General features: G+C 49.6%; 2 protein-coding genes across 5 annotated transcripts in view; both read left to right on the top strand.

Moving 5' to 3' along the window:
• The window catches only part of LOC135907035 (uncharacterized), a 46,711-nt gene that overhangs the window by 6,369 nt on the left and 12,890 nt on the right, over positions 1–27,452 (top strand). The window contains exons 1-2 of one of the 4 annotated variants that reach the window (XM_070531534.1): positions 22,069–22,115; positions 23,946–23,988. The exons of 1 other annotated variant lie outside the window; for it this stretch is intronic. In XM_070531534.1, the coding sequence (XP_070387635.1) occupies positions 22,084–22,115; positions 23,946–23,988 (75 nt within the window). In that variant the 5' untranslated portion in view covers positions 22,069–22,083. Of the gene's footprint in view, positions 1–21,965; positions 22,116–23,945; positions 23,989–27,452 lie in introns of those variants that run through there. 2 more of the 4 variants (XM_065438709.2, XM_065438707.2) reach the window with 2 other exon arrangements.
• Positions 2,429–2,881, top strand: LOC135907054 (protein TsetseEP-like). The gene has a single exon (XM_065438724.1). The coding sequence runs from the start codon at positions 2,429–2,431 to the stop codon at positions 2,879–2,881; it is 453 nt and encodes a 150-aa protein (XP_065294796.1).

Genomic DNA, 27,452 nt, shown 5'->3' with positions numbered 1-27,452 from the left:
AATGCACGGCTGCGGTGCTTTTCGCGTACTTTCATGGCCTTCCTCGTATGCCCTTCCACTTTACGATACTTCTTCTTCTTCTTCTTCTTCTTTTTTTTTTTTTTTTGCCGAGGATGACCGTTACGTTCTGCAGCGTCGAGTCGGCTCCGGAGCATTTTGTGTCCCAGCGTGCGGGCAGGCGATAAGTGCTCGTCGTAAACGCAGCAGACCTGTTTGAACCGCGCACAGGAGTCGCGCGCTTCAGGCCGTTCGTATCTCCGCCCTCAGAGAGAACGCAGCGCTGTTGTACACTGCGAGTGCCCATGCCAGAGCAGCCATTCATCCACGTATATGCTACGTTGTCGGATGCATTGCACAGAGAGCGCAAGTAACATCTCCGTTGAAAGAGATTACGACGCTCTCGGAGCGGCAAGCACTGATGTCTCCGATGTGGCTCTGCGCAACAAGGCTTCGAACCTCCGCACCAGCCTCTGTCCACTTCTTACGACACGACGTGAGCTACTGGTATAACACGGCGCTTATTTTGGGTGTGTTGGTAGTGTAACGCCTTCGCGCGGTACTTGTCGAAACAGCGACAAAAAACTTTTCCTGGTACAAATCGTTTGTCGTGTTTTGAAACAAGCAGCAGTCATTATAGGCCACAGGTTCCATTTAAAAGAAATTGCTAAGAAATTGCTCTGGTACTTCACGACACCCTGAAGTCGCAACGAAGTCTGTTGTGCGAGGGCACTTCGTGCCCTAAGCCTGGCGCTTCCATGGGGGTGACGAGAAAGTGCGCACGACATGTACCTTTGGAGTCGCGTCACACGACGTCCCGCTTACGAGACAAAGAGAGCGGAGTTTTGTTTGACGCGTCCTTTCCTTTCCTTTCCTTTCCTTTCCTTGGGTGCTATTGTTATCCATATGTGTGTGCCCATTTAGATGCGCCACGAAGTTGGATAACACCTTGTTTATTGACGATGCCATAACGCTCCGCTTTCCGCTATGTTCCTTTCATGCCGCTTCCCGAGTGTTTGTGCGAGTTGATTCCTGTTCGTTTTCTTCTCCTCTCTTGTCCTTTGATATCTTATGTGTTAAACACGTAGTGGCATGCCAAGCCTTCTGCTCGGCTGACATCCCCACCTATCACTAAAGTTTCTTCCACCAGCGCGCACGTTTTTCACTACTGGTTGATATTAGGGTTTCTTTGAGATACATTCTTCGAAAAAGTAACTTGTGTGCACGGTGGGTGGGCTATAAAGCGCGATGACAATGCGTGCTCAAGAGACTATTGCATTAGGCTAACGGTATGGCCTAACGTTCTGAGCACTTTAGCCCACAGGAGCGAGAAAAATATCATTCGCTACCTGTACAATGTATGGACGTGTGGCGACGCGCTCCTCTCCGCCTTGTCCACCCCGGCGAAGCACGGCTGCGTGCTGCACTGCGCGGCCGGCGAGGGAACACCGCCACCGTAGTGCGGCACCGCCTGCCGCCGGTGATGGGGAAGCTACAGAAAGCAGGCTGCGTGGCTTGAAAAACACACGTGCTAACGGACGCGCGAAGCACCGGTACGATCACGTACCTGCTACTGCTGATACTGAGGCAATTAGCAAAAAAAGACGATTGAATAAATATAATTACGTCCAGCCGCCAACTTGCGACTATGTTCAGCGCTACCGCGCTCCGCGACTTCTGCCGGCACGCCTAGGGACAAGCGTAGGCAACACACGCTAAGAAACTCCTCTGTAGTGCCTAGGCAGAGTCATATATTCAAGGAGCAAAAGTCCCCACATTTCCTCTCTGGCACCCGCTCTTACCCGCGCATGCGCGCAAACGTCCGGCGTCTGCGCAAGTTCCACGCCCCGCTGTACCTACTAGCAAATGTAAATACGCCGCCCGGCCATGCCATATGCAGCCGCCGTCGGAGAGCGAACCCCCACCCCCCCATCACTCCCCTCCCTCCGGTGCCTTGCGCATGACGGAAGACGGCGCGCTTGCTCCCCGCTTGCCCCACCATTGCGCGCGCAAGATTTAGCCACCATCGTCGGCTCACCTTCGCACGCTTTCACTCTCAGATGCAGCAAACGGTATGCGGCGACGATGTTATCACCCTTACGCTTTACAGGGAACATCGCGGCGGCACCGACGCCGATGACGGGAATGCTCTTGCATGGAGTGTCCATATAAGTGTTAGCGCAATAATATGATCACACCATACGTATTTTATTGTGTTCATAGAGGTGTTGTGTACATATATACGGCGTGCGTATATGTTTATAGTAAGTGCCTTCTTGTGCTGCTATGGGCCCTGATCCACTTGGACCGCACAGCAGGTGCTTATCACATAGTGGGGACTGCGCCAAAATGAACAAGGAAATGGTGGCCTTGAACAGATGGCGAGAGACCATTCGTCTCGTCGGGAAGCTGTTGCGGCGCTTAGAAAGCGATGCTTCCGACGCCGTCGGACTTCAAGAACGCAGATGCCTCTGTGGATAGCGCGCTACATCCGACAACTCCTCCTCCTTTGCCCCCTAAGCCTGGCGGAGTCGAATCTAAGGGCGTGCCGCACAACACCAATACTGAAGCTTGGCCCGCGCTACCAAAGCGACAGCCACCGCCACAGCTGAAGCTACAGCCGAAGCAACCGCCGGGGCCACAGCCAATGGCACAGCTGAAGCCACAGCTGAAGCCACAGTCGAAGCCAGAGGTAGTACCACAGCCGAAGCCACAGCCGGAGCCACGACCGATGCCACAGCCGATTTCGCAGCCGGAGTCACAGCCGGACCCACGGTCACATCAAAGGATACAGCGCACTGCGGTAGAGTCCACAGCGCCGACTCCCGATAAATTGTACGAAGAAGACCGGCAACTGGAAGTGATATGCTTCGGTCCCTCATAGTGCAGTGCAAGTGCTGGATGCTCTTAATCCAGTGCTTGCAAGTCTCGAGTAAGCCCCATAACTCACCTGCAGCCTCCTATTCGCGCAACGACCAGTGACTCTTTGGTCGTCCCTGATGTCATCAACGCGCAGATCATTAGCTATGGAACTCCGCTTTGGAGTTACGGTGCTTCACTGTACCCACAGTCATCACTTCCGTCGTCTTTTCTTCTTTCTATTCCCCTTTCTCTCACCCCGAGTCAAGGGCAGCAAACAGGGCTTTCGTCTGGTTGACCTCCCTGCCTTTCCTCTCTTTGCTCTCTATTTCTCTCCATCATCACTCCTTATCCTAATCTACTTTCCTGATTTCTCCACATGCCCTTCAGCCCTGTATGGAGTAGCAGGTCAGAGGCACTCTCCTCCGGCGAACCTCCCCGCTTTTTACACTAATTAAATATTATTCATTCTCTCTTTTTTTTCCTTCGTAACTGCTATCTTACATTGGCCGGCCGCCCTCGCTAATAGTATGTCCCGCATCAGAATAGGGGATATGAGAAATTCTGTAAGCAGGCATTCCCACGCAGCTAACATGCCCAAACCAAGATGGCCGCGTTGCAGCTAGTAGTACTTTTAAACCTTAGACACGCGTTTTCATAGCTTAGATGGTGCGAGGGAGTGAACACAGCAGGAATAGTGTCGGCAGCCCGCATGTTGACATCTTAATTATACGATTCTAACCCGAGATATCAATAACGGCAGGTTTGTACACTTTTGAACGCGCCTAAGGAAGTCGCTAGGTCTGGCTAGCGAGTGTGAAGATTAAGGATACGCTTGTGCCCTTGGGCGAAGGGTGACATTCCGTGTAACAATGTTGACGTAAAGAAAGCAGATCTGCACTTCCTTCAGCTACTCCTGTAACTATACAATACAAAACATTTGGGACAATACAGCACGATGCAGTAAATAAAGCATGTTCTATAGTTTTCGGACGACATGATCGGGGAGGGGAAAAGCCGCAGTAAGCACTAGGCTCTCACGCCAAATCCTTTTAGCGAGGAACAATGGACCACGCAGCTAGCAAATCACTGCACAGACAACCTTACAATGGCTTGATATAGATGTCAGCAGAAGCTTTCAGAGCACTGCGCAGGCAGCGTCGATTGTGGAATATGCTTGTAAGGAATGCGTTGGTACAAGAGGCCGAAGGGTGAGGCTGCCGAATCACCGGAGTCATAGGAATGGTCGGCGCTGATATCGGCTGGAAAATAAGATGTCAGGAAAGTGTTGCCTGGAGGAGCCACTCGTGCCCGCCGACGATGCGCTCCTTGGATAAGGGCTCGCCGCTTGAAGCCCGCCTCACGGCCGCGCAGCTGCAGCAGCTAAGCGTCTGCGCGTGAAACTCGACGAGCCGCGGTCGTTGAGGGTACGGAGCAAATATATTTTATCACCGCGCGTGTCTCTTGCCTGGCGCCGAGGTCGAAGAGGTGCGGGGCGTCTTCCGAAGATCGCCCTCGAACACCGGACTCACTGATCGGTCAAGACAAAGCAATTTGTAGTGTTTGTGACGTCCCAAAGCAAACATGACTATGAGACGACGACGAAAACGAGCTGTCCGGATGAATTCCGCCACCTGGGGTTCTTCAACGTGCAGCCTAACGGAACACCGGCCACCGCCGCGAGGAATCGAACTCGGATAGAGAGACACAAGGAGGAGTCAGAAAATCCTTGCCCCTATTTTTGTTTGGCCGAATTACGGCTGTAAATGCGAAGTCAACATATCCATTTCCAGCGGTGGACCTTTCTTGGACCGGCTTGGCCCGGCCCGGCTTTGTCCGCCGGTAGCTCCGTGGTACGGCGCTGCTGTCCGTTGTTGAAGATGGCGGACAAGTCCACGTTCTAAATATGACTAACAGCGATTTTGTGTGCATGATCGTTTCAACATCACTGACAGACGTGCTCTCGCAGAGAGCGAAGTGCTTGGACCGTGGTCATGCTAAAAAATTATGCACGACTCTGCTATCGCAAACACCAGAGACTAGCGGAGATGGGGCAAAGTCAGTAACGTAGTGCCAAACCGCACACTTTAACTTTTGCTGGGCTTCCCCCAGCTCAGCTGGCGTCTGGTGCAGAGCCACGCATATTTTTTTTTTCCACTGCGAGAAAGAGGACGGCCGAAGCGAGCGCGCGAATTTTTGTCGGAGAGCAATTACGTCACACCACCTGTGTTACCGCCGCACCGCTCCTTTTCCTCCGCTAGGCTCCACCCACTCCCGCCGCGTCGCTATACTGCGCAATGTTATTTTTACACTCTGCTTTCACTCTTTCGAATCGCTCCCCCGCAGCTTGGCAAAGCTGCGAACGTCAAGAGAAACCCAGCGAGGTTCTAACAGCTCCACTGTAATAAGCAGAGGCGTCCTGTGTGTGCCTTTCGGGATTTTTTAGTTGACACTAACCTTATAGACTCCTTTATATTGTGGTCCTTAATTAACCAGCTGATCTCGAGGTCGTGTTGTCCGTATTAATGTTTGAAGAGACTTGTGTGGACTCCTTCACTCGAGTATGAGTGGTCACCCTATAGTTGCTAGACTATAATTTCGGTGCTGGTTGGTGTCCGTATTTTAGACAATGTCTGCGCCTTTGTGTTCCTGTGAGTAGCGTGCTTTTTGATATTTTCTTCATTCCTTTGCTTGCTATTGTTTCTTGAAAAACAAACGGGGATTCGGCTCTGATGCAGCTTACCTTCCACTGTTTCTATATCTCAATAAAAAAAATTCCGACAGATCAATAAAAAAATGAGACATTGCGCAAGCTATGTATAACAAAACTCTCATACGGTCTGCTTTAAAAATAGCAACAAAAAGTACACCACGGCGATAACCCCCAACACCGTAACCTTCTCAACGCTTCAATGAACTTATGCAGAGCACCATATGGTGCTCCGGCGGCTGCGAGGGCAGAGTCGAAGAAGCTATGCAGGAGGTGATCGACGTGATCGAGGAGTGGGACTCGCTTCTGCGTAGCGCCGCTCTGGACAAGTAAATCCTGGCTGTCCGGCGTGCCCGCGACCTGGTCGGTGGGCTAGACCTGCTGGTCCTGACGTGGGACGAGCCGGGTGCGCGACGAGCTCGCGTCCTCGCCGGACATGCAATAAAGTTTTTTCACCACCATGCAGAGCAGCCATAATAGACCTGTGGTTGGTACCTAATTGGCGGGCGCCAAAGGACAGTTAGTTTGATGTTGATAAAGTTAAGCCTTGATTACTAGTCGGAAGTACGAAAAGCGTTATGCGCAGAAATGAGAAGGGAGGACACGAAAGAAAGAACTAATCAATTATTTCTGATTCGTTATAGAAAGAACAGAAGTTAGCTATAGAAAAACGAGAACTAAAAACTGATAATTTAGATGCAGAACTCCATAGCGGAAGCTTGATGATGACACCTCGCATTGTCGTGAAAGACAGCTGCTCGTGTTCCACGGGAATTGTAGGTGTTGGAAATCGCCTAAGGGAATCAGGGATGACGACCCATTGTACTTTATAAATAAGTTGCGTTGAATCTATCAATCAAACTTTATTTATCCCAAGAAGAGAAAGGGGGTGGAAGGAAAAAGCTACTTAACTCCAGCTTGATTAAGACCGGTCCCCTGTGTTACAATTCGGCAGTGAGCAGCACTGGCATAAGTACAAGGTATTGTTATGATCGACCTGTCAAGTGTGAGAAACATTAAGGCGTGCGTTCCCATGACAACATGATTTGCCTCGTCCCAGTAAAGGCTGTTAGGAAAAGCCTGGACATCGACCTGTCAAACGTGAGAAACGTGCAGGCGTGCGTTCCCATGACGAGACAATTGCCCTCTTCCCCGAAAAAGCGTCACCCCTTGACACCCTGAGGAGACACCAAGGGAAGGACGAAGAGAACTCGAAGGGCAGGATCTCGTCGACTGCAGAACCTGACAAAGGCACTGATACTTCCACTGGCTGCCCAAGTTTTCCAAGAAGACATCCACGACCAAAAGACCGCAATGGATTATTTAAGGCCGTCCTGGCCCCCACATTAATCACAACCGCTCGAGACTCGAATGGAGTCACAACCATGTGCCAGTGAAGTGAATACATTCTTTTCTACTTTTTTTTCATCATCACGATGCCCGCCTTCGTCGTCGTTTCCTGATTCTTGCAGGGAAGACCCACCTCACCCGTTTGAGATTCTATCAGTAGTTTGACATAAAGCTAGGCACTGTACAAGAGACACAAGAAATGCGAAGAAAAAATACTGTAATACAGCAACAAAAATGTACACGTTGGAAATAGGTTCAGTTAAAAAGTACAATGCTCGTTTTAGAAGAAAAAACGTGCAGCAGCAATAAGCATAGATGTCGACGAAATTACACAAGTAAGCTATAGAAAATAATTGCAAACTGAGAAGAAATAGGCACATCAAGATCACCCTGGATATATATAAAAAGAGCAAGCAAGAATCATTCAGGGGTCCCTTGTCATAAGAAACGAATGAAAATGGAACAAGCGGAAGCAGCTTTATTAGTAGCCAGGGTGTTTAAAATAGAGCAGCAATGTGCTATGAAACCGATTGCCACCCATAATCTGTGCGACAAAAACATTCCAACTAGAGGTCTTTGTGTCTCGCATTATGTGGAATTGCGCGATGGTTCAGGTTAAACAAGTTCATTTAACCAACATCTCCCTTTTGCAATGTGGGTTTGTGCACACACGCCAGACGAAATGAGTAAATAAATTCAACCAACATTATTCTGTACTGGAAAAAAAATTATAAGTGTATTCTTTCGAGGAAATATTTGCTACTGCACGAAGTGCGCGTTTTTGACAAAAGTTTAAGTTGGTGATATTTTGCTTTGATGTTGTTACCCAGACTAGGTGACAATATTTTATTGTAGATAGAAACAGTGTCTTTGTTACAGTCCCAGAGTACGCGAGTGGCTATATCATTGTGGCAGACCCGCACGGTGCAAACTGCGGAACACTTGCGTGGGCCTTGCGCATCCTCGGCCCTGGGACGCGTCCAGCGGCAGGCCCGCGAGGCGGCGGCGAGGCAACGCCTCGACGACTCCACGCGGGAGGCCCCGTCGGCGAAAGCTCTGCACGACTATGAGTAAAGTTGTTACCAACCAAAATGGAAACGGCGAATTACGTACAGTTAGTTTCACAATAGTGAGGAAGACAGGCCGGTGTCAGTATATTGGTCCTATTATTCGGACGTAATAGTTCTGCGGAAAGCCGCAAAGTGGAGAGAAGTGATTAATGAAGGGAAAGCGAGAGATTCACCCAAACGTATCCAAGTTTGGGTGGATGTCTCACTTTCCCTTCATTAGTCCTGTTATTCTGTTTAGCTCACTGCAAGAAACTCGACATATTGGTTCCAAAGTAAGTTTTCTGAAAATATAACTCCTAGTGCTTTTATCTCACTTAAAATTGTAATTTCCTCAATGTTCACATAAAGAATGTTTTAAAGATTTAGGGCCTTATGCTTTGCGCGAAAGATGATCGCTTGTGTTTTCTTATCAGTAATAATTAGGCAGTTTCTATAGAGCCAGTTTAATATATCCTGGAGCACGATGTTTGCAGAATTAACGAAAGTATTCTGACTCGTGCCCCTGAAAAAAAAAAAGGGTGGTGTTGTATGCATATGCAATTAATTTGATATTTTCAGTTGTGGAAAGCGTATCATTCATTCAAGCACATTATTGGTCACAAAGTTCGGCAGACTGAGACGGAGACGCTGAGCTTGCCTCTGCAGTATAGTATTAGAGGTCGTAGTTTGTAAGCTGCACAACCTTGAAATAAGAGCACAGCCGAACTCAAGAAAGCTGCAAAATAAAGTTTGTAAATCATCAATAAAGTAGGTCTACGAATACCTTCAAATTTATTGTTCAAATGGCGCAACAACCCCTTTGCAAGTTCACCTTTATGAGCATATGCTTCGATCTGCCGCTGGCAGTTTAACTTCACTTTAAGTAACCCCAAATACGATGCCATTTGCGATACCTGCTCATTTTCATAATGAAGAAATAATGAACTGCCTTTGCAAGCCTAGATCCGCCTGTAGCTAGCCCCATCGTCTTCCTTCTTCTTAAGCGCTATGAGGAAAGCTAAAGGAATGGAAGGAAAAAACCGCAAAACGAATGCGAGGAGCACAAATCAACCTCGGACAAGTGCCCGTTATCAGATGACAAAGAGAACGATTAGTAACTTTCTCGAGAGTCAGTCGAGTGATACAGGAAAGAGGGTTCGCTCTCTTCGGCCTACATCAAATGAAAGAAGTAAAACGATACTGCTGCTGTGGGCGGGGTGCCTAAGTGTCCTGGCGATGTCGGCTCCTGGAAAGTTTGCTTTTGTGCCTCCCTTTATACTACACTGCAGAGAAGCGCGAAGGAGAAGATGGTTGGCTGCAGGCGGATCTTACTTTGCGGTAATTGGGAGGAAGAAGAAGAAGAGGCTGCGCACGGTTGCACCGCACATGGGTTCCGCCTTTATATCGTTAAACCCTGGATAATTGACGTCAGCGCCGCCACAACCAACCTCAATCGAATCCTTACGTTGAGCGGAACTCGTGGACACCCAAAGCTACACTGTGAGTCGCTTGCTCCACGAATTTCCGGACTCTGAACTTCGCAAGAGGCGCCCGCCCAGCTAAGCTTAACGACGGGTACGGTCTAGCCGAAGACCTTCACCCAGTTCGGCGCACCAATGGCCACCAATGATGACATCGAGATGAATCTCGAGCACGCACAAATCCCACTTCCTTATGAACCTGCCGGCGGAGACTGGCTCACTGTTAAGTACGGTCGGAAGAAAACATTGACTCCCACCAATCCACCCCTCTTACCCCGACACCCAGCGGTTCCCCGACTCCCACCGCTGCTTTCAAACGACCTAACGGTAATCATCCGTCCCCGAGAGGGACTCAACCTTGCCACCTGGACCACGCTACAGGTTGCTGAAGTCATCAAACTGGCATGTCAGCACCCCACTACTGAGCACGTACGGACCTTTACTGCAAGAATTGACCCAGTACAAAACATCGCTATTGCTAGCGTACCAAACGAAGAGCTAGCTATGAGCATCCGTCACATCACTACAATTCACCTGGGCGGTCGAGAATTCGCAGTCACGGCGTACGTGGCGGCACCCGACAGCTCCGTCAACGGGGTCATTCACGGCATTCCCGCAGGAACTCCCACAGAAGTCCTCCTTAACGGGCTCTATGCATCTTGCTGAGAAATCTTACATGCCCGTATGCTCGGACAAACCGCTGCGGCAGTGATCATATTCACTGGCAAGTCTGTACCCTTCTACGTAGGATACTACAGCGGTGAAGTACGATGCAAACCATACCGACCAACCACGCATTTCTACCGCATCTGCCACCAAGTCGGTCACCGGACCGATGTATGCCCAACTCCAGAAGCAAACGTATGCCCCCAGTGTGGTACATGGAACCCCACTCAGGACCACCCCGGTCACCCCCGGTGCGCCTTATGCCACGGGCCTCATCCTACGGCTTCCAAGGAGTGCCCTAATCGACTGAAGAAGGCATCCTCAGCATCCCAAAGGACCAGCCGCCGGAATTACTCACGGTTGAAGTCTCGGTCACGTACAGACCAGCAACGGAAGCGTTCCCGCTCAAAGTCTCGCTCCTGCTCGTGGAACCAACAAGGAGCGACCCGGAACCTCAGCGGACCTGCTGTACCGGGATCACAAGCGGTGAGCTGGTCAGCACGGCTTTTCCCCCCTCACACAGTCAACCAAGACAACACCCTCTCATCACGTCTACACACAGCACCCACCTCAAACAATTCTTCACCCATACACAATACTGATGTTCAACTGCAAATTCTAGCTGAACTAAAGGCAATCAGAGAAGAAAACAAACGCCTTCATGAAGAAAACAACAAACTTCGCACGCAGATTGCAGAACTATACGCCACTCGTACTGCCACTCAGCATTCCACACCAAAAACCGCACCCCCAATGCCATCATCTTCGGAATGTTCTGAACCCATGATTCTCGCGGAATCAGCAAAACCGACAGAAATCGCAAAAATCGAGTAGAAAGTTGATGTACTGCAAGGGCAGCTTCTAGCAATGCAACAAAGCATCCAGCAACTGGCAAGTGTTATTGAACAAACACGGCTCGCAAAAGATCAGCGACGCAAGAAAGTTAGAACCCTAGTACAACAGGAAGTAGAGCAGGGACACCCTGCCGATCCACCCGTCAGCCAGGACGAATAGCAACACTAACCACAGGAACGAAAACCCACTCATAATCTGGCAATGGAATTGTCGCAGCTACAAACGCAAGCAAGAATCACTGAGACAGTACATAAGTAACGCCAAAACGACACCAAGCGTAATCGCACTACAAGAAACAGGCACACGCCCAACTCAAACTGGCTACAACACACATACCACCACGCCTGAAAGCCGCGTGGCCACGCTTACAGCTAAAACGTTCACAACCACACAACACGCAATAGACGGCAGTGACGTCGATCATAACATAATTGAGATCCTGCCGCTCCAACGAGGACGAAAGAGCCTTTTCATACTGAATATATACAGCCCACCCAAGCAGAAGTGGGCCAAGTTCGACTACTTGATCACTAAAGCGATTGGCATAGTCAAAACTAATAGTCTGCTGATTGTAGGCGACTTCAACGCGGCTCACCAGGCATGGGGCTGCACGACAGCCACATCAAAAGGCACTGCACTCCAGTACACGATACAGCAGCACCGTCTCACCATCTTCACAGACCTCGCATACCCCACACGTCTAGGAAACAGCGGATCCCGAGATACATGTCCCGACCTCACCCTCACTAAAGGGATACAACAAGCTGCCTCGCACAACACGGAGGAAACTCTGGGCAGTGAACACTGCATACTTGCCACCACATTGAACGTTACGCATGCACGCCACCCGATAAAAAAGACAACACTCACAGATTGGACAGCTTTTCGCAATGAGCGAGCTGATGACTCCTCAACGGGTATTACGGATCTCCAGCAGTGGGTACGAGAGCTCCAACAAGACGTAGCCAGACATTCAAAACAGATCACACTCACCACAGACATACCAGCCGTAGACCCGCGCCTTCTTCACCTCTGGGAAGCACGTCGAGTCCTTGTTAGGAGATGGAAGCGCCAAAAACATAAAAATTAAAACTATGTATAGCGAAACTCACGGACACCGCGGAATATTATGCTGGGGAGCTCACCCGTCACAACTGGCGACAACTATGCAAAAAGTTGCAGGGTAATCTTAGCACGGCCAAAACATGGTCGCTGCTAGGCCATCTCCTTGACCCCACACAAAGCAAGGCAATTAGCCAGCAAAAAATCCAACGTATCCTCTACAACCATCCGGGTTCTGATGACGAAATTTTGGAGGAGTTGCGGGTGCGGTACATAGGCGATTTCGAACCCGCACGAGGACAACCTCTTACCTACAGCGGGAGCGACAATTACGACCCCGACAATCCGATCACTATCACTGAGGTGCAACAAGCACTCCATGCACTCACACGAAACACCACCCCAGGCACGGACAAAATAAATAACAAGCTCCTGCGTAATCTGGATGATGGCACCATTCAATCTTTTACTGACATCTTTAATCATCACTGGGAAGCGGGTACGCCACCAGCAGACTGGAAACACGCGGACATCATACTCATTCCGAAGCCAGGCAAACTCGCCAGCTTAGAAAATATGAGACCAATCTCACTGACTTCATGCCTAGGCAAGCTTCTGGAACATGTCATTCTGAACAGGCTTCAACCTTACCTAGAATCCAGCGACCTCTTTCCCGAAACAATGTTCGGATTCCGGCCCCACCTGTCTACTCACGACGTCCTTTTTCAGCTGAAAGAACAAATCCATGAACACATCTCACCGCACAACACCGGAGCGATTTTAGCACTCGACCTCAAAGGCGCGACAATGTGGCTCACCATACCATTCTTACAAACCTAAACCTCACGAACTGTGGTCGTAATACTTACAATTATATACGCGCTTTTCTAAGCAACCGCACGGCCACAATAGGCATTGTTAAGGACGGTCCGCTGAGGTGCAAAGTTTGCCAGCCAGTCGCGACAGCAGCGTCAACTTTTCTTGGAAAGTCACCGTTACGCTCTAGTCAAACGGCGTCACTAAATCTACTGTGTGCGGAAACAATGCCGCGTCCTCGCCCCTCCATCGCGGGCGCCGAGATCAGTTCGACGAACCAGGCTTTATGACTGAACACGCCACCGCCGATCTGGTCTGCCGCGAGCGGGGGAGTGCCCGAGGGGACGTAGTTGGAGCCCCCTTCCCTCGCGCCGTTCAAGAGGCAAGACAATGGACAAGCGACGGCCGCGCTGCGGGGGTCATCTCGGGGAATAAAAGGCGCCTTTCCTGACGTAAGCCCCGAGCTCTGCGAGGACCGTCTGACGTCGGTGGGGTCCATGAACCTGTGCGGATGTGTGTGTGTGAGTGTGTGTGTGTCCCGCCCGCAGCGAGGCGACTCGTTTACGATGACTGGTCGAACGTTTCCCTCACCTTGGGATCGAGGGAGGACCGAGTGTTTATAAACCGCTGTTGTGCGGCTGCTCAGTGTACTTTCTCTCGCAGTCGTGCTAGACTGATGAACTGCAAAGTCCTGATGTAGATACTGTAAATAAACCCATATTCCTCGTTCTCGATGAGAAGCAGTCCTTCCCTTCAACACCGTCCTCAGCGTGGATAAGTTGGACGACGGCATAAGCCAGCTACCTTCTAATACATGCCCTACTCCAATCTTGACAACTGATTACTAGCGATAGGATTGACCTCCCAATCGTTACAGCATTGGCTCACTCAGACCCCCGACGTTACCTACCTGCAACAAATGAACCTCACAAGGTGCTGTTCTATCATCCACCATTTTCAATATTGCTATGATGAAATTACATGACAAACTCAACGCAATACCTGGAATCAGGCATGCAATATACGCCGATGACATCACTATCTGGACCACCACTAGTTCCGAAGGAGAGAAACAAGACGCCCTTCAACAAGCGACCGACGTCGTCCAGCAATATGCAAAAACAAGTGGTCTCCGGTGCTCCCCCGAGAAGTCAGAACTATTAGTCGTTCGACAGAAATCACGAAGAAAACTCAATGAAATACCCCACATCACACTCACCCTCGACGACAAAGAAATATTCACAGTAAACCGCGTCCGCATTCTCGGAATCCACATAGAACAGGACGGCGGATGCGCATACACCATCCAACGTCTCAAGGAGACCACCTTCCAAATCATGCGAATGATGAAGACGACATAATACAGCTCGTCCAGGCTTTGATAATCAGCCACATTGCCTACGCTGCCCCGTAGTTGCCCCTCACTCCCAAGGAGATAGATCAATTAGACGTACTTCTTCGGAAAGCCTATAAGCAAGCGCTCGGCCTAACACCGGGAACAGCGACACTCAAGCTTGAAGCCCTAGAAGTCCATAATACTATAACAGAAATTATAGACGCCCACCTCACAAGCCAACGAGAACGACTAGCCCTCACACCAACAGGAAGAACAGTCCTAGCGCGCCTAGGCTACCCCACACACGTCAAAGGCCACGAACAAGCAATCCATCTGGCCCCCAACTTCCGGGAGCACATCAAGGTAGCCCCTGTCGCCAGAAGCATGCACCCGGAACATCATGCCGATCGGCGCCAAGCTCGCGCAAAAACTCTACAGACAAAATATGGCAGTCTCCCCACCACACTATACACAGATGCCGCGCAGTACCCCGAAAAAGCAGCCATGACGGCCAGCGTTGCCGACTATAACCTACAAGAGGTGGTCTCGATGACGGTCCGCACTGCCAGCGCCCTCATAGCGAAAGGAGACAGCCATCGCCTTGGCCATCACCTTTAGTCTGACCAACGAGTACGTCACAATTATTACTGACTCCCAGGTAGCTTGCCGTAGCTACGCGAGAGGCACAATATCTTCAATCGCCCACCGACTCCTCAAACAAGCCTCCCAATTCCCGGACGTTGAAATAGCGTGGACTCCAGGACACGAGTCCCTCCGTGGAAATCAGCGTGCGCACGCTGTAGCCCGAGCTCATGCCTCCCGGGCGCCACAAGAGAGGGATACGGCCGCATCCATGGAGCCCGTACCTTTACAATACAACGCCATACTACAACACCACAGATTGAACAGGCGACAATACCCACCTCTACACAAGACCCTCTCACGTGAAGACACCGTAACATGGCGACAACTACAAACCAATACATACCCCCATTTGAGCAGGCTACACGCAATACACCCTACACTACATTCATACAGATGTCGCCTTTGTAATGATTACGCCTCCCTATATCACACCACATGGGCGTGCCCCAACGTGAACGCTGCCCCGCAAATACCCAACCCCACACCCGAACAGTGGGAGGCCGTGCTGACTAGTTCGGACCCTCGTAACCAGCAGCAACTGGTGCGGCGGGCCCGGGAGACAGTAAGAGCCGCAGGAGCCCTGGACTCTGGGCGCCTCCCGCACAAGTAGAAAGACACCTGCTTGTCCTTTTTTTTTTAAATAAATGTTTCTCCTCCTCCTCCTTGCGGTAATTACTGGCAGTTGCTTTGCCAGAGCACCTCTTTTGATGAGAGCTTCGGAAAGGAAGGAAAACTTATAGCAACTTGTTAATCGAATGGAACGTAATCTGAAGGGCAACGCGAGAGAGGTGAACAAAACAACGCGAGGCGGAACGTGACGTGGAATAGAGTGGAGTAGGGCGGAGAGGGATGGCATGGAGGAAAAAGCCGAGCAACCAGGGATTTTAATGCCTTCGTATTAGGAGTATGGAAGAAAGCCTGTGAAGCGTCTTCGCCCATTCCATCCGCTCTTTACCTCAACCATGGTTAAGGTAGAGAGAGGGGATGAGAGAGCTTAGCAGAGTATGTATGTATGTATGTATGTATGTATGTATGTATGTATGTATGTATGTATGTATGTATGTATGTATGTATGTATGTATGTATGTATGTATGTATGTATGTATGTATGTATGTATGTATGTATGTATGTATGTATGTAGTCGCGGCGGGCCACTGCCCCGGCTGCCGCCTACCCCCCCCCCCCCCCGACTCGTAACTACTACTACTTAACCAACTTCTCTTTCTTAAGTCCACACGGCCATTCAGGTTGGCCCTGTGAAGAGAGGACGCACGCTTGCATTCAATCATTGGATAAAGCGGCAACTTTTAATGATGGTAACGGACCGTATCTTTCCGGAAATGTGTATTGTCTATCCACGATACGCCCCAATGCAAAGCTCGAGCTATCCGTCTATACGCGGATGCCAGGTCTCAGTGTCGTCGTGATTAAACAGCGGCGGCTCTTGAAGCAGCAAACGAGCGACGGTCATTTCTAGGCCAGTTTATGCCAAGTTGTCGCTCAGACGGATGACGTGAAGGCTGTCACGGTGTGCTAAAGTGGACATCGTTGTTGACAGCCGAGGCGGGCGCTTATCTGCCGACGACGCGACCGCTGGCAGGCCCAAGCGGCCTGCCTCCTCGCCCGAGGTGCCACGACGCGGCGATTTTTCCGGCTTCGCTATTGTTTCTTTTTTTTTTCTGCTCCTTCCTTTCTGACTCGGGCAGCGATCTCCTTCGACGAAGGCGTCGCCCGATCGTCCAGCCTGTGAGGTGACGGCGCAGCGGTCGCTGGCTTCGCGCGAGGATCGTTGATCGGGCTGAGCACGCGGCCGCCCTGTATACGCTGGCGAGCGCTTGCACGGCGTTAGCCTCACCTTATTCCTCCTGTTCGGCGAGGCCGCTGTCTTGGACGACAGGCAACTTGATCCGAGAATGCGTCCTACCGAACCGCAGGTAGGACGCCCTTATTTTTGATACGTACGAGCTATGAGAGACATCTGCGGGGCTAGACCTTAATAAGAGGCGCCCCGCTTGGGCGTATCTTGTACGTTCGTGTGCTCTGCGCCAGATGCTTTCTTCATTTTATGACATACTATCGCTGGCGAAATGACAGCCAGGCGAAGAGACAGACGAGAGAAACAAATCGTGCTTTAAACTTCGACATTAAAACGGATTGTACCACCCTTGTTTCCTGTATAGTACGCGGTAAAGTTGACGCGCTTCTCTTGTGATGAATGACACTTTTCTCTTGCTTCAACTCCCTTTACCTTTGTCCTAGGCAACTGTGTCTCGTACAGAAACGAAACAAAAGCAGCTTCTTTCGAGAGACCGGAACAACGACAGAGCACGAACCCTTTCTATCTGGTTTGTCGTAAAAGTGATGGCGTGTACGCGAACGCGCTATCGTGAAGCGTCGGCAATTTCAACTGTGAGGGCGTAGATCAAAAGCACACGGACGCGTTGTGCGAGGCGCTGCGAGCAGCACGTGCCTTGCAGTCTGTGCCGTGTGCTTTCCTCTTGGTGTCTCTGACGACGTACTGAGGTGAGGTCAACTACTCGCTTCTTCGTATTTTGTCTTAGCCATAAGGCAATAATCCACTAAATGTATGTCGCTTCTGTATAGCAAGATGACACCTGTTACCACCGCGATTTAAATAGCATCCATCCATCCATCCATCCATCCATCCATCCATCCATCCATCCATCCATCCATCCATCCATCCATCCATCCATCCATCCATCCATCCATCCATCCATCCATCCATCCATCCATCCATCCATCCATCCATCCATCCATCCATCCATCCATCCATCTATCTATGAGACATTCAGGCATTTGAATTTCAGGCTATGCAGAGAAAGACGCCATAACGGGAAGTCCCGGATAAATTTTGGGCATGTGGGGATTTTTAGTAGTAAAACTCTTGCTTGGGCTAGTTGGTTCATGCTTGAATGAGTAAAGGCAAGGCACAAAAGTCTAGGGCTGAAGAAGGACACAAACGACAGGACCGGCGCCTGTCGTTTGTGTCCTTCTTCACTCCTGGTCTTTTGCGCCTTGCCTTTACTCATCTGTAATAGGAACGGATGTTTCTGTACGCACGGACCTTTTACAGAAGCTGTATGGGGAAGACACACTGCAGGATATTACGTCGACGTGATGGTGGCCAGTCGTGACAGAACTTTGAAATATACAAACAAATAGCAGTATGTGCACAAGTGACAGAGTTATCTGAAAAAAAAAAAGATATCATCGACGATTACGATGCTCCCTACGGCGAAATTTGAATGCAGCTCCTCAAGTGTTTCGAATTCCACAGGTTGCGCGCCGCTCACTGTTCAGAAAGAAGGCGCAAACGCGGGAACGAGTGTCTCGAGTGGAGCGCATTCTCGTGCGTATTCTCTAGCGGCGATAGCGCGCGCGAACTAGCGCAGGTGATGTGGGTCCGAAGCACAAGCCAACGCTATGTTTTTATATATGGTATAGGTGCGCGCGCTCGCCTAGCGCTCGCCGCATGATGATGATGATAGCAACTTTATTGTACCGCCGGATAAGAAGGCCCCTACTCCCCGTCCCCGGCACACAGGCCTTGGGGGCGGGGGCCGGAACCTCCGCGATTAGAAGCAAGCAAAGAGGTCTTGACTCTTCGCGGCTGCCTTAGTTATGACGCCATTGACGCACCACGGCGCATGCTACTATGGCGCCATCTGGTATTCTTGTGCGGCACTCTCCGTACTCTCCTCCTCCGCTTTCCTCCTCGCGCTCTCCTCCATATCGCCGTCTTTCATTCCCCGCTGCGCTCTGCGTTCGCTCTTCGATCCTTCGCTGTGCTCGTTCGCTCGGTAACGCCGACGCTGACGCTCAACGTGGGAACGGGCGCCTAAGAACTGCGCTCTAAAATCGTCATGGCACCCACGACAGTCAAGAGTCCAGCGAGCTGATTTTTAATGTGTTTGTCATTTGATGCCGCTACGTCAAATTAGTCACTGATACAAGGACCGCAAATACACGGATCACTGTGTGTCACGACGAAACTATACCGGCTATGCATCGTCAACACTCACAAATAAATAAATAAATAAATAAATAAATAAATAAATAAATAAATAAATAAAAATAGAAAACATTGCTCTACACTTTCCTCACTGAAACTAGGACACAATTCTGTCCGTAGATGGATATATTTGCAACTCATGTTTATCTATTCGCAAAGTGTAACTGCAGAAACAGAGTCGATCAATAGGTCCTTGCACTGAGCTGTACGTAATTTCATTCGGACGCGTTATAGTCGGGAAAACAATATTAACGTGTAGAGAGCAGAGCAGTTGCACGTTACATTTTTTTTTGAAGAACAGCCATTTGTTTAATTAAAAAGGGGGGTGTGGCCAGAACAGTTCATTGTCTTCGCACGTCCACCGTATACAAAAACCACGCAATCATCGCGACTTTTCTTTTTTTTTTTCTTGTCTTACTTTTGTGCTCTGTCTTGGTTGTTTCGCACCGTATAGAAGAACGTGCAGTAGTCAGCACAATTAAGCTTGTTCTTTTGAGATAAACGCACATCTGTCGGAAACAAAACGGGGCTTCTGAACACTGGCAGTATCGGAGAAAAACGGAAAACTGAGCGCGCGGGAACAGCATGCATCAGCGGTCCGAGAACGGCGTCAAAATAGGCTGAAAGCGAGCAGCTGAGAGAGAGAGGGGAGAGTTGCTCAATGTATGGAGTAGAGATTCGTGATAGTGACGGTGCTCCTCAAGAAGCGGCGCGTGGAACAGTTCGTATACTTTCCTTTTCTACCTTCGTTAGTGGTGGACTTCAGTGACATATGATGTTGAAAGTGTGGTCACAGTGAGTCGAAAGTAGTAAAATCGGTGCTCGGGAGGCAACTGAGCCGAAAGACTTTTGAGACGTATGAGTGCCGAGAGAGAAAGAGACAGACTGGGAAGAGGAAGAGGCGCTATTTTTCGCAACCCTTGAAGACGCACTACTCAATGCCTTGGGGAAAGTGCCGAAGAGGCGCAAGTACGAAGAGTGGCGAAAAGTACGAGGCACGGACCTAAAGCGATCTGAAGGCTGCCGGAAAGGAGCGCGTGCCATTCGGAGCTGAGTGGAAGGTTTTTTTCAGGGAAAGCTGTGAAATCCAGTGCGAGGTTGAAGCGGGGGGTTTATCGCCTGTAGATTCTGTTGCCAGGTGGTTCGGATGAACCTATCGTTTGTTAGCTTTTTCATTTCTGGCATCGTCACCATTCCAATATCTGGGCGAAGCTTGTGCGCGGACGCACGCGCTTAAGTGCGGGAAGGAGCGTCAGCACGACACTCCTTTCAACCTGCGCTTGAGCGTGGTCCCGGCAGGCTATCAGCGGCCATCACAAGCTGGTTAGCATTCTCTGGCTTCCTTTCGCTCGATTCTCTTCCTTTCGTATCGCTCGCCGGTCGATTCCGGTGATAAGGTACTCGGAGTGGTGCTCGGACAATAAGCGCGAAAACGAGTAGCTTTGAAATAGAATCGCGACATTACCCCAGTCGTGCTTACAGTTTCGTATTACGTCCTTGCTCCCAACTTTGTGAACTCCCTCTAACCTATCTCGATTGCGCTACCACTCTCTGTTTGACCCATATGACTTTGCCTGAAGGAGTCATCGCAACTTCCTTAACATACGTTTTCATCATCAGCACCAGCGTCTTCAAGCGTTAGGCGTAATCACGAAAGTGTCTGAGTGTCTGAAATTTATCTTCACGCGAGAGCTCGCGGTCATAACGTACACGTTATGAGGGTATACGCGTGGAGGGTATACGCGAGCCGACGTCCGCGCCTCTCTAAGAAACTCGCCGAGCTCAGCGCCATCTTGTGCGCGACACGAATGCGCAGTTCAGTATACAAAGAAAGAACTGAAAGCATTGCGGAGGCGTAGAAGCCGCACACCCACACAGTGCATGCATCGGCACGGCGGTGTGGGAAGTGCCGTTGACTCTTCTGCTCCGAGACAATGGTCCTTTCCATCAGCGGAGGCTGCGACACGAATTTGACTTTGGCAGGGGCGGTCGCCCAGGGCAACCCTATCTGCGGCGCTTTTAACCGAGACCTTCGAGCAATGTTGAAAAGTTTCGAGCAAGGAACAACCGCGTACAGTATACAGATACAGCATATAACAAGTGATCGTTTAGTGGAAGCAGACGTGAAAAAATATTATATGTGGCAAATGGCGCGATCACTGTCATATCAGCTGCATTGCTTTCAGCATTATTCCACGACAAATCGCTGTGCGATTTAACGAAGTTACACTCATTAACATAGTGATTCTTCAATTTAGGCCACATTTACCGATTTGACACAAAGTTGTACAAGTTTGAGGATTAGGACTGTTGTCGCATCTGTGCTGGCGCAAGTATCGAATAATACTTCCTCAATATAGTTTTGTCTGTACGAGTGTGAAGGTCCGCGCGTGTGCGCGCGCGTTTTCGTGCTACACTATACACACATATTTCTGTAATGAAACAGATGACATGACCACCGAAGCGTACAACTCAGGTTCCGAAGTTATTTTCTTTAGCCGTCCCACGAGTATTAACAAATTAGGAGAGCAAGGATCGAAATTTCGCCTCTGGTTGCGTAAATGCTTTTACAACACGCAGCAAGTACGTTCTATCAATGGCACCTGTGTCCTTCCTTTCTTCTACGACTCTGCTGCGCCGTCGAGCAGCACGCAGTCACCGCAGTGCGCGTTTTGTTTTGTTCTCGGAGGAGACAAAGACGTGCAGTGAACGTTACGCGCACGTGGAGTCCCGCCTCGTCAATAATGTCTGGCCTGCAGATGTGCGCTGGAGCAGAAACAGCGCTCGCTTGCCTCAGCATGTCCTCCGAGACCGCGCTAAGCCGCCCCAGCAATCTCGAAGGCTTCGACACCACGCAGGCGTGCGGCACCAACAACTGCTTCGCCGCTATCCGTTCAGCGCGCGCGCCTCTGCACTTCCTCGTCTGCGCTGCTCATGCGACAACGCCGCCCTCGATTCGAGAGACACATCGTAATGCAGCTGCCAGCAGGCTCACTTGAGCACCGCCTGCGCGTATAAAATGATGCCTCTGCTGTGAACATCATACGCTACTTAGCGTTGGCTTGCCCGCGGCAAGGCATGCTGACGTTTTAGATTTTGAGCAGTGAAACATCGCAACATCATAGAGAAATGGTGAACGACGACGAACGGCGTGGTGTTTTCTCCGCTTATCTAAGCCAAGAAGCAACCGAGCGACGTAACCACACTTCAACTGGGGTCATGAATGCGCGCGAAGAATTGGGACCCGCCGTTGTCGTAAGTAAAGAGCCTTTTTATCGCTGAGCTATACCATGCAGAAGTAACTGATTCATCAATGCCGAGAGGATAGCATGATATTCTTAGTCACGTGTGAGGACGAGGTTGGGTGTACATAGGCCTAAAAGCGACAGCTCACTTTTTATGCTGGAACTTCGTACAGTGGCTTGTACTATACTGCAAGCCTCAGCGACTCTCTATGTTTAAAAGTCGTCATCATTAGTCTTAAGGCATCGCGCGAAGAACTCGTCGTACCCTGGCACTTCCCTCTCAGCTTTAGAAGAACCATGGTTAATAATGTATATCATCGTCGTTGCGATCAGACGATGTTCAGACCGTGAAGTCAGCATTGCACAACTCAGCCCTTTGACTCAGTCCTACGCATTCTTCAGCATTTAGTACACGAACTAGCTTGTCCTATTCCTGTGGTTAGTGAGTATAGATGGCTACGGATGACACCATTCTGCCGTGCTTACCAACACGTCCTTACAGTCACTACATATATATATATATATAGCCTACACGTTACACAAGTTTCCCGCCATTTAACAAAAATGCACAATTTCATCCGGCGCTTTACATATATTTAAGCTAGCGTTGTCCTGACATTCCCAGCGGTTTCACTTTTCCCAAAATGCCCGCGTCTTTGTCGGCCTCTGTTCATATTTTGGAGGATCTTTAATAGACCTTGAAACCATAGCACGGCCCCCTGACCACGCTGCTCAAGAAGTCATTTTATTTTCCTGACGTCCTGTGCAAGCTTCTTCATTATTGCCGTTCACCAACCTAATGATTTCCTTGTAATTTGTATCCCAATTTGACGCGTACGATCCCACAGAAGTTGGCAATGATGTAATGGTCAAGAAATTGAAGCCGTTTAAATCAATTCTACCGTGGACACGACAGCAGCTCACTGCGAATGAAAATATTGCATTAATGAGCGCCATTCTTCAAGATACAAATTCACAGTCTAAAAAATTATGCGGACCCCACGCACTGTGCGAATCGATGTAAGCGAAGCGTTCTGTGTTGTTTGCTTTGATAGACAATAGTTAGCGGTAATGGTGACTGCGAATGTATAATTCCTTCAGCGTTTCGTACAATACGAGAGTAATGAGTTGATGGCAATTGTCACCTTGCTGGCACTACAGCTATTTGTCAACGTAGTGCACAACAAACAGCGAGCCGTGTTTGCTTGAGGCGTTGTTCTGAGCCATTGTTTGTAACCTATGAGAGAGTTGAGCATTGTCATTGCTTCACATGGCACATCGCACCGCGGCAGATGTGTTGGCAGAGTTATGGGGCTCTCTACGTGCAAAACCACAATCGGAGTATAAGGCACGCCGTAGTGGCGTACTCCGGATTAGCTATGATACCCTGGTGTTCTTTAACGTGCTCCTAAGTCAAGTGCACGACCGTTTTTGTGTTTCGCTCCCGTCGAAATCCGGCTCCCGCGGCGGGGGTCGAACCCGGGACCTCGAGCAGTGCCATAGCCGTCAAGCTGCCACGGCGGGCACAGAAGTGTTGATTTGACGTGTGACCACTTCAGTATAGTGTCGCCTATGCCCTGCGGTGGTTTAATGCGGCTTTGCGCCTGCACGCTCGGCGTTAGTTGTACACTTGAAAAATTTGGATGGCCCTTATTTTTCACAAATACCAGAAATGTACAGTACCGTGCCTTCTGTTTGCCCGCAACCACTGTCGTGTCTATAGGGGTAGCGTTTCGTTATCTTCTCACGTCGCCTAGGGTAGCCAACCGGACGTGATTCTGGTTAACCTCCCTGCCTTCTTCTTCTCTCTTTCCCTCCCTCTCACGTCGCCTTTTCTCAGTCCCGTCATTCGCCCCCTGTACGGGAACTGCGAGCGAAGAATGGTAAGTCTATTATTCACTCGTTTCACGACTACCTCGGTTGTACCCATTCTCTGCCTCCTTCTCCCTGCCCCCTCTCTACTATTCTATCTACCTCTCCTCAGGACTTGCATGTTAGGATAAGGGTAAGCGCTGCAGTTTCTGCAATGCTTTTGGGGGTGGTCACGGATAAATGCAGCTGTCAAGAGGCTAATGTGGCGACGCCCAGGAAGCTCCAGAGGGCACTGTGCACATGTGATACGATGCAAAGGTCCATACGAATTTCTTGCGCCGCCTTTCCTCTTTTCCCACGCTCCTTCTTCCATGTATATGCACGCTCTGAACCTCCCTCCGACACCGCGTGCAAGACGGCAACAGCGCCAGTGGAAAAGTCGAATGAAGAAGCAAAGAGAGCTTCACTTTCAAAAAGTTGTCCTCATTTGTTGGCGTACAGTGGCGCGTCGTTGTGGCGTCAACCGTCCTTTGCGCGATTTCTAGGCTGCGAGAGCCAACTTGCCGACTTGCCAACTAGGCTTTCCGCCTTCAGGAGCAACCTTATCCTGTTGCCAAGACGCGAATGGTCTATCCAGTTTACTACAGACCTACAAAACAGTTTTTTTTAGCTTGTTCACTATTTGCGCCCTCCACAGCTATACTGTCGTGGTACCTCCTTTTTACTACACTGCATTAATAAGTGAAATTGTTTTTGAAATATATTATCTTATAGTGTTGTATTCTTGCTATCATTGCCGTACGTAATTTACTCAGAGAGTTCAGGCACCCTCTAATAAAATGCTTTCACTTTTTGCCTAATTACGCCTGCCATTGCGATGCAAATAAACGTAACTTGAACTCAGTTTCTCAGAAATAAACGCTGATTGATTGATTGATTGATTGATTGATTGATTGATTGATTGATTGATTGATTGATTGATTGATTGATTGATTGATTGACCGAGCTGGGGTGCCCGCCTCTTACCCTAAACGCAGGTGGGGAGGGGGGGGGGGAGGGTAGGACGAAGCAATCCCCGCGCCTTGAGGACGGTGAGTCTTCATGGCCTCAACGGCCAGGCGGATGGCTCGACGCTGGTTGTCTTCAGCCTCGCTCTGGAGCAAGGCCTCCGACTTCTCTACTGTCAATCTTTTCCTTGGACCCTGGGGAGCCAGCACACTCCCTCCCATATTACATGGTCTAGCGTACCTTTCTCCTTACAAATTTTGCAGAGGGCGTCGTTATAGTCCCTCGTCTGAGTTAAGTAGATCCAATATGGTGATGTATAATTGTTTCCCTGGGGGCGTCGCCAAGTGCGAGCGTCCTCCAGAGAGAGAGAGAGAGAGATACCGATGCGGATGCGGAAATATTCTTCTTTCGGCTTTGTAATGATCTATAATTTCCTTGTACGTGATGATGTTATTTCTGATTCCTGGAACCGGCTGCTCTAGAGTTGCCCGGTGGTAAAGTGCTCGGGCGAGCTCGTGAGCGGCTTCGTCACCTGGGACATTTTCATGGGCCGGAACCCAACTAAACGTTATGTCCCGCCTGGGAGTATTTTTGAGTAGAATTTGGAAGGCCTCTTCCGAGATTCTCCCCTTGCTAAAATTTCGGACAGCTAATTTGCTATCGCATAATATGAATCCCGCTTTTGCACCCGCACAGAAGCGAGCACTACTGCAACCTCCCCGGCTGTACAGGTGTCCCTCTTGCACGTGGAGCACGCTATCTTAACGCACCCGTCGCATCCACCATCGTCGATACCGCAGCCCCGTCCCTGCCCGCAAGCGGCGTCTACGTACGCTACTTTTTGCGCCGGTGTGTTTTTAAGTTGAATGAAATGCTGACGTCATCCTGAACAATATCAACATGCGCCGTATTACTCGATCTTCTGATGCCCCCTATTCGCAAGCTTACTTTATTTTTCAGCGTGTGTTCCTGTACCGCAGAGACGTCCGTCGGACGCCTCTGATGAGCTCTTTTTTATTCTCAAGCACCCAATGTAAACTGTCATCGCCGCAGCGTCATAATGTCCTGTTGGCAGGACACCATGGCATATGGTGCGCAAGTATGACCACGCTGATTCATTTAGGTTAGCATATGCTATTTTGTGCGCAATACTTCCCCAAATTCATTTTTAAAAATATGCCAAAGCTTGAAAAGGCCGTCCACCTAACCTGATTGTCTTCTTCAGTTTCTTCATATACCATACGAGTGCTGTCATTAACTTATTTTTCAACTCACTCGTCCCTTTTCCTCTGTTTATTTACGAAAGGTGTGTGTCAATCGCTGCTGTTACCAAATATGCCCAACGGTTTGCTACAACTCAAGCCTTTCTGTCGACCTGAGCAACTGAAGTCGCAGGCTTTCTTCAACACGGCATCGAAGTTCAATATGGCTATCCTCAAGTACTTTTCGCGGACCGCTCACCGCTTTCCCTCCAGTGTCATCACTTACACTACTCGCTCGTGCAAGACGCAACACAAAGACGCAACGACTTTGATGAAGTGTCAATTACACGCTAGTTGACATGTTATCGATGTAAATTTCTGCTGATCACCGCGATACGAACTCGGCCCTGTCTTGCCTTGCAGCTCTTTCTTAAAGATCTCCAAGACTTCCGAAACTGCAGGCTCGAAAGCGTGATCAGTGCAATCAGTGGAATCAGTCGTTTTCTCAGCCCCGGAAAAGCTGGCAAGGCTCTGTAAGCGTGTAAACGCGTCCAAATCACGTCAGAGTTGTTGCTGTGTCGGGCACAGAAAACGTTTTGTGACTTGCACAACGAATGTGGTTTACCAAATTCCCCTGACTTGCGGCAGTAAATATGTTGCAGACACAGGCAGGTGCTTAAACGATCGTCTAAGAGAGCACTGTAAGAACGTCCATAACACTGTTCAAGGACACTTGAGCATCCACTGCCGGGACTGCGGCTGCGTGCCCCTCTTTGAAGATACGGAAGTTTCAGCGAGACAAAGCTCACAGCTCACCTGGGAAATTGTGGAAGCTGATTTCATCAGAAAACTGGGTAGTATGTGCGCTAGTGCCCCCTCTATAGCGCTGACCCCTAGTGAAGTCACGTATCTAAACAGATAGAAGTCGTAATGCTCGTTTTTTTCAAGTGACCGTGTCCTTAGTATAGTGACTTGCTGTTAGAACACCCTTTGTGACTGCCTTTCATTTTCCGCGCATGCCCCCCTTGTATGTATACACACGATGTGGAAACGCAACAAAAAATTGTTGGAAGTCAGCGCTGTGTATGTCGTCTCTCGCAGTCCTTGTCCTTCGCGCTGTTCGTTATTTTTTAACCGCTTGTTCGACAGTTGAACATATGTCAAGGACCCACGATACGAACCACCTTCAGGTCGGTATCTGCTTGCAAAAGGTAAACTCAGATGAAACATTTTCAAGCGGATAGGCTTCTAATTATCATGAGAATATTTTTTATTGAAATTTCCTGCCTTGCCGACGTGGAAGCTGACTAATAAGCATTTCAATT

The sequence above is a fragment of the Dermacentor albipictus genome, chromosome 1, assembly GCF_038994185.2.
Source record: "Dermacentor albipictus isolate Rhodes 1998 colony chromosome 1, USDA_Dalb.pri_finalv2, whole genome shotgun sequence".
NCBI classification, from domain to species: domain Eukaryota; kingdom Metazoa; phylum Arthropoda; class Arachnida; order Ixodida; family Ixodidae; genus Dermacentor; species Dermacentor albipictus.
Note: the sequence above shows the minus strand (reverse complement) of the source record. Positions and strands in the feature narration are given on the sequence as shown.

Bases quoted from the DNA above. Each gene is read 5' to 3' on its own strand.
- LOC135907054 (XM_065438724.1), top strand. From the start codon at position 2,429: ATGCTTCCGACGCCGTCGGACTTCAAGAACGCAGATGCCTCTGTGGAT.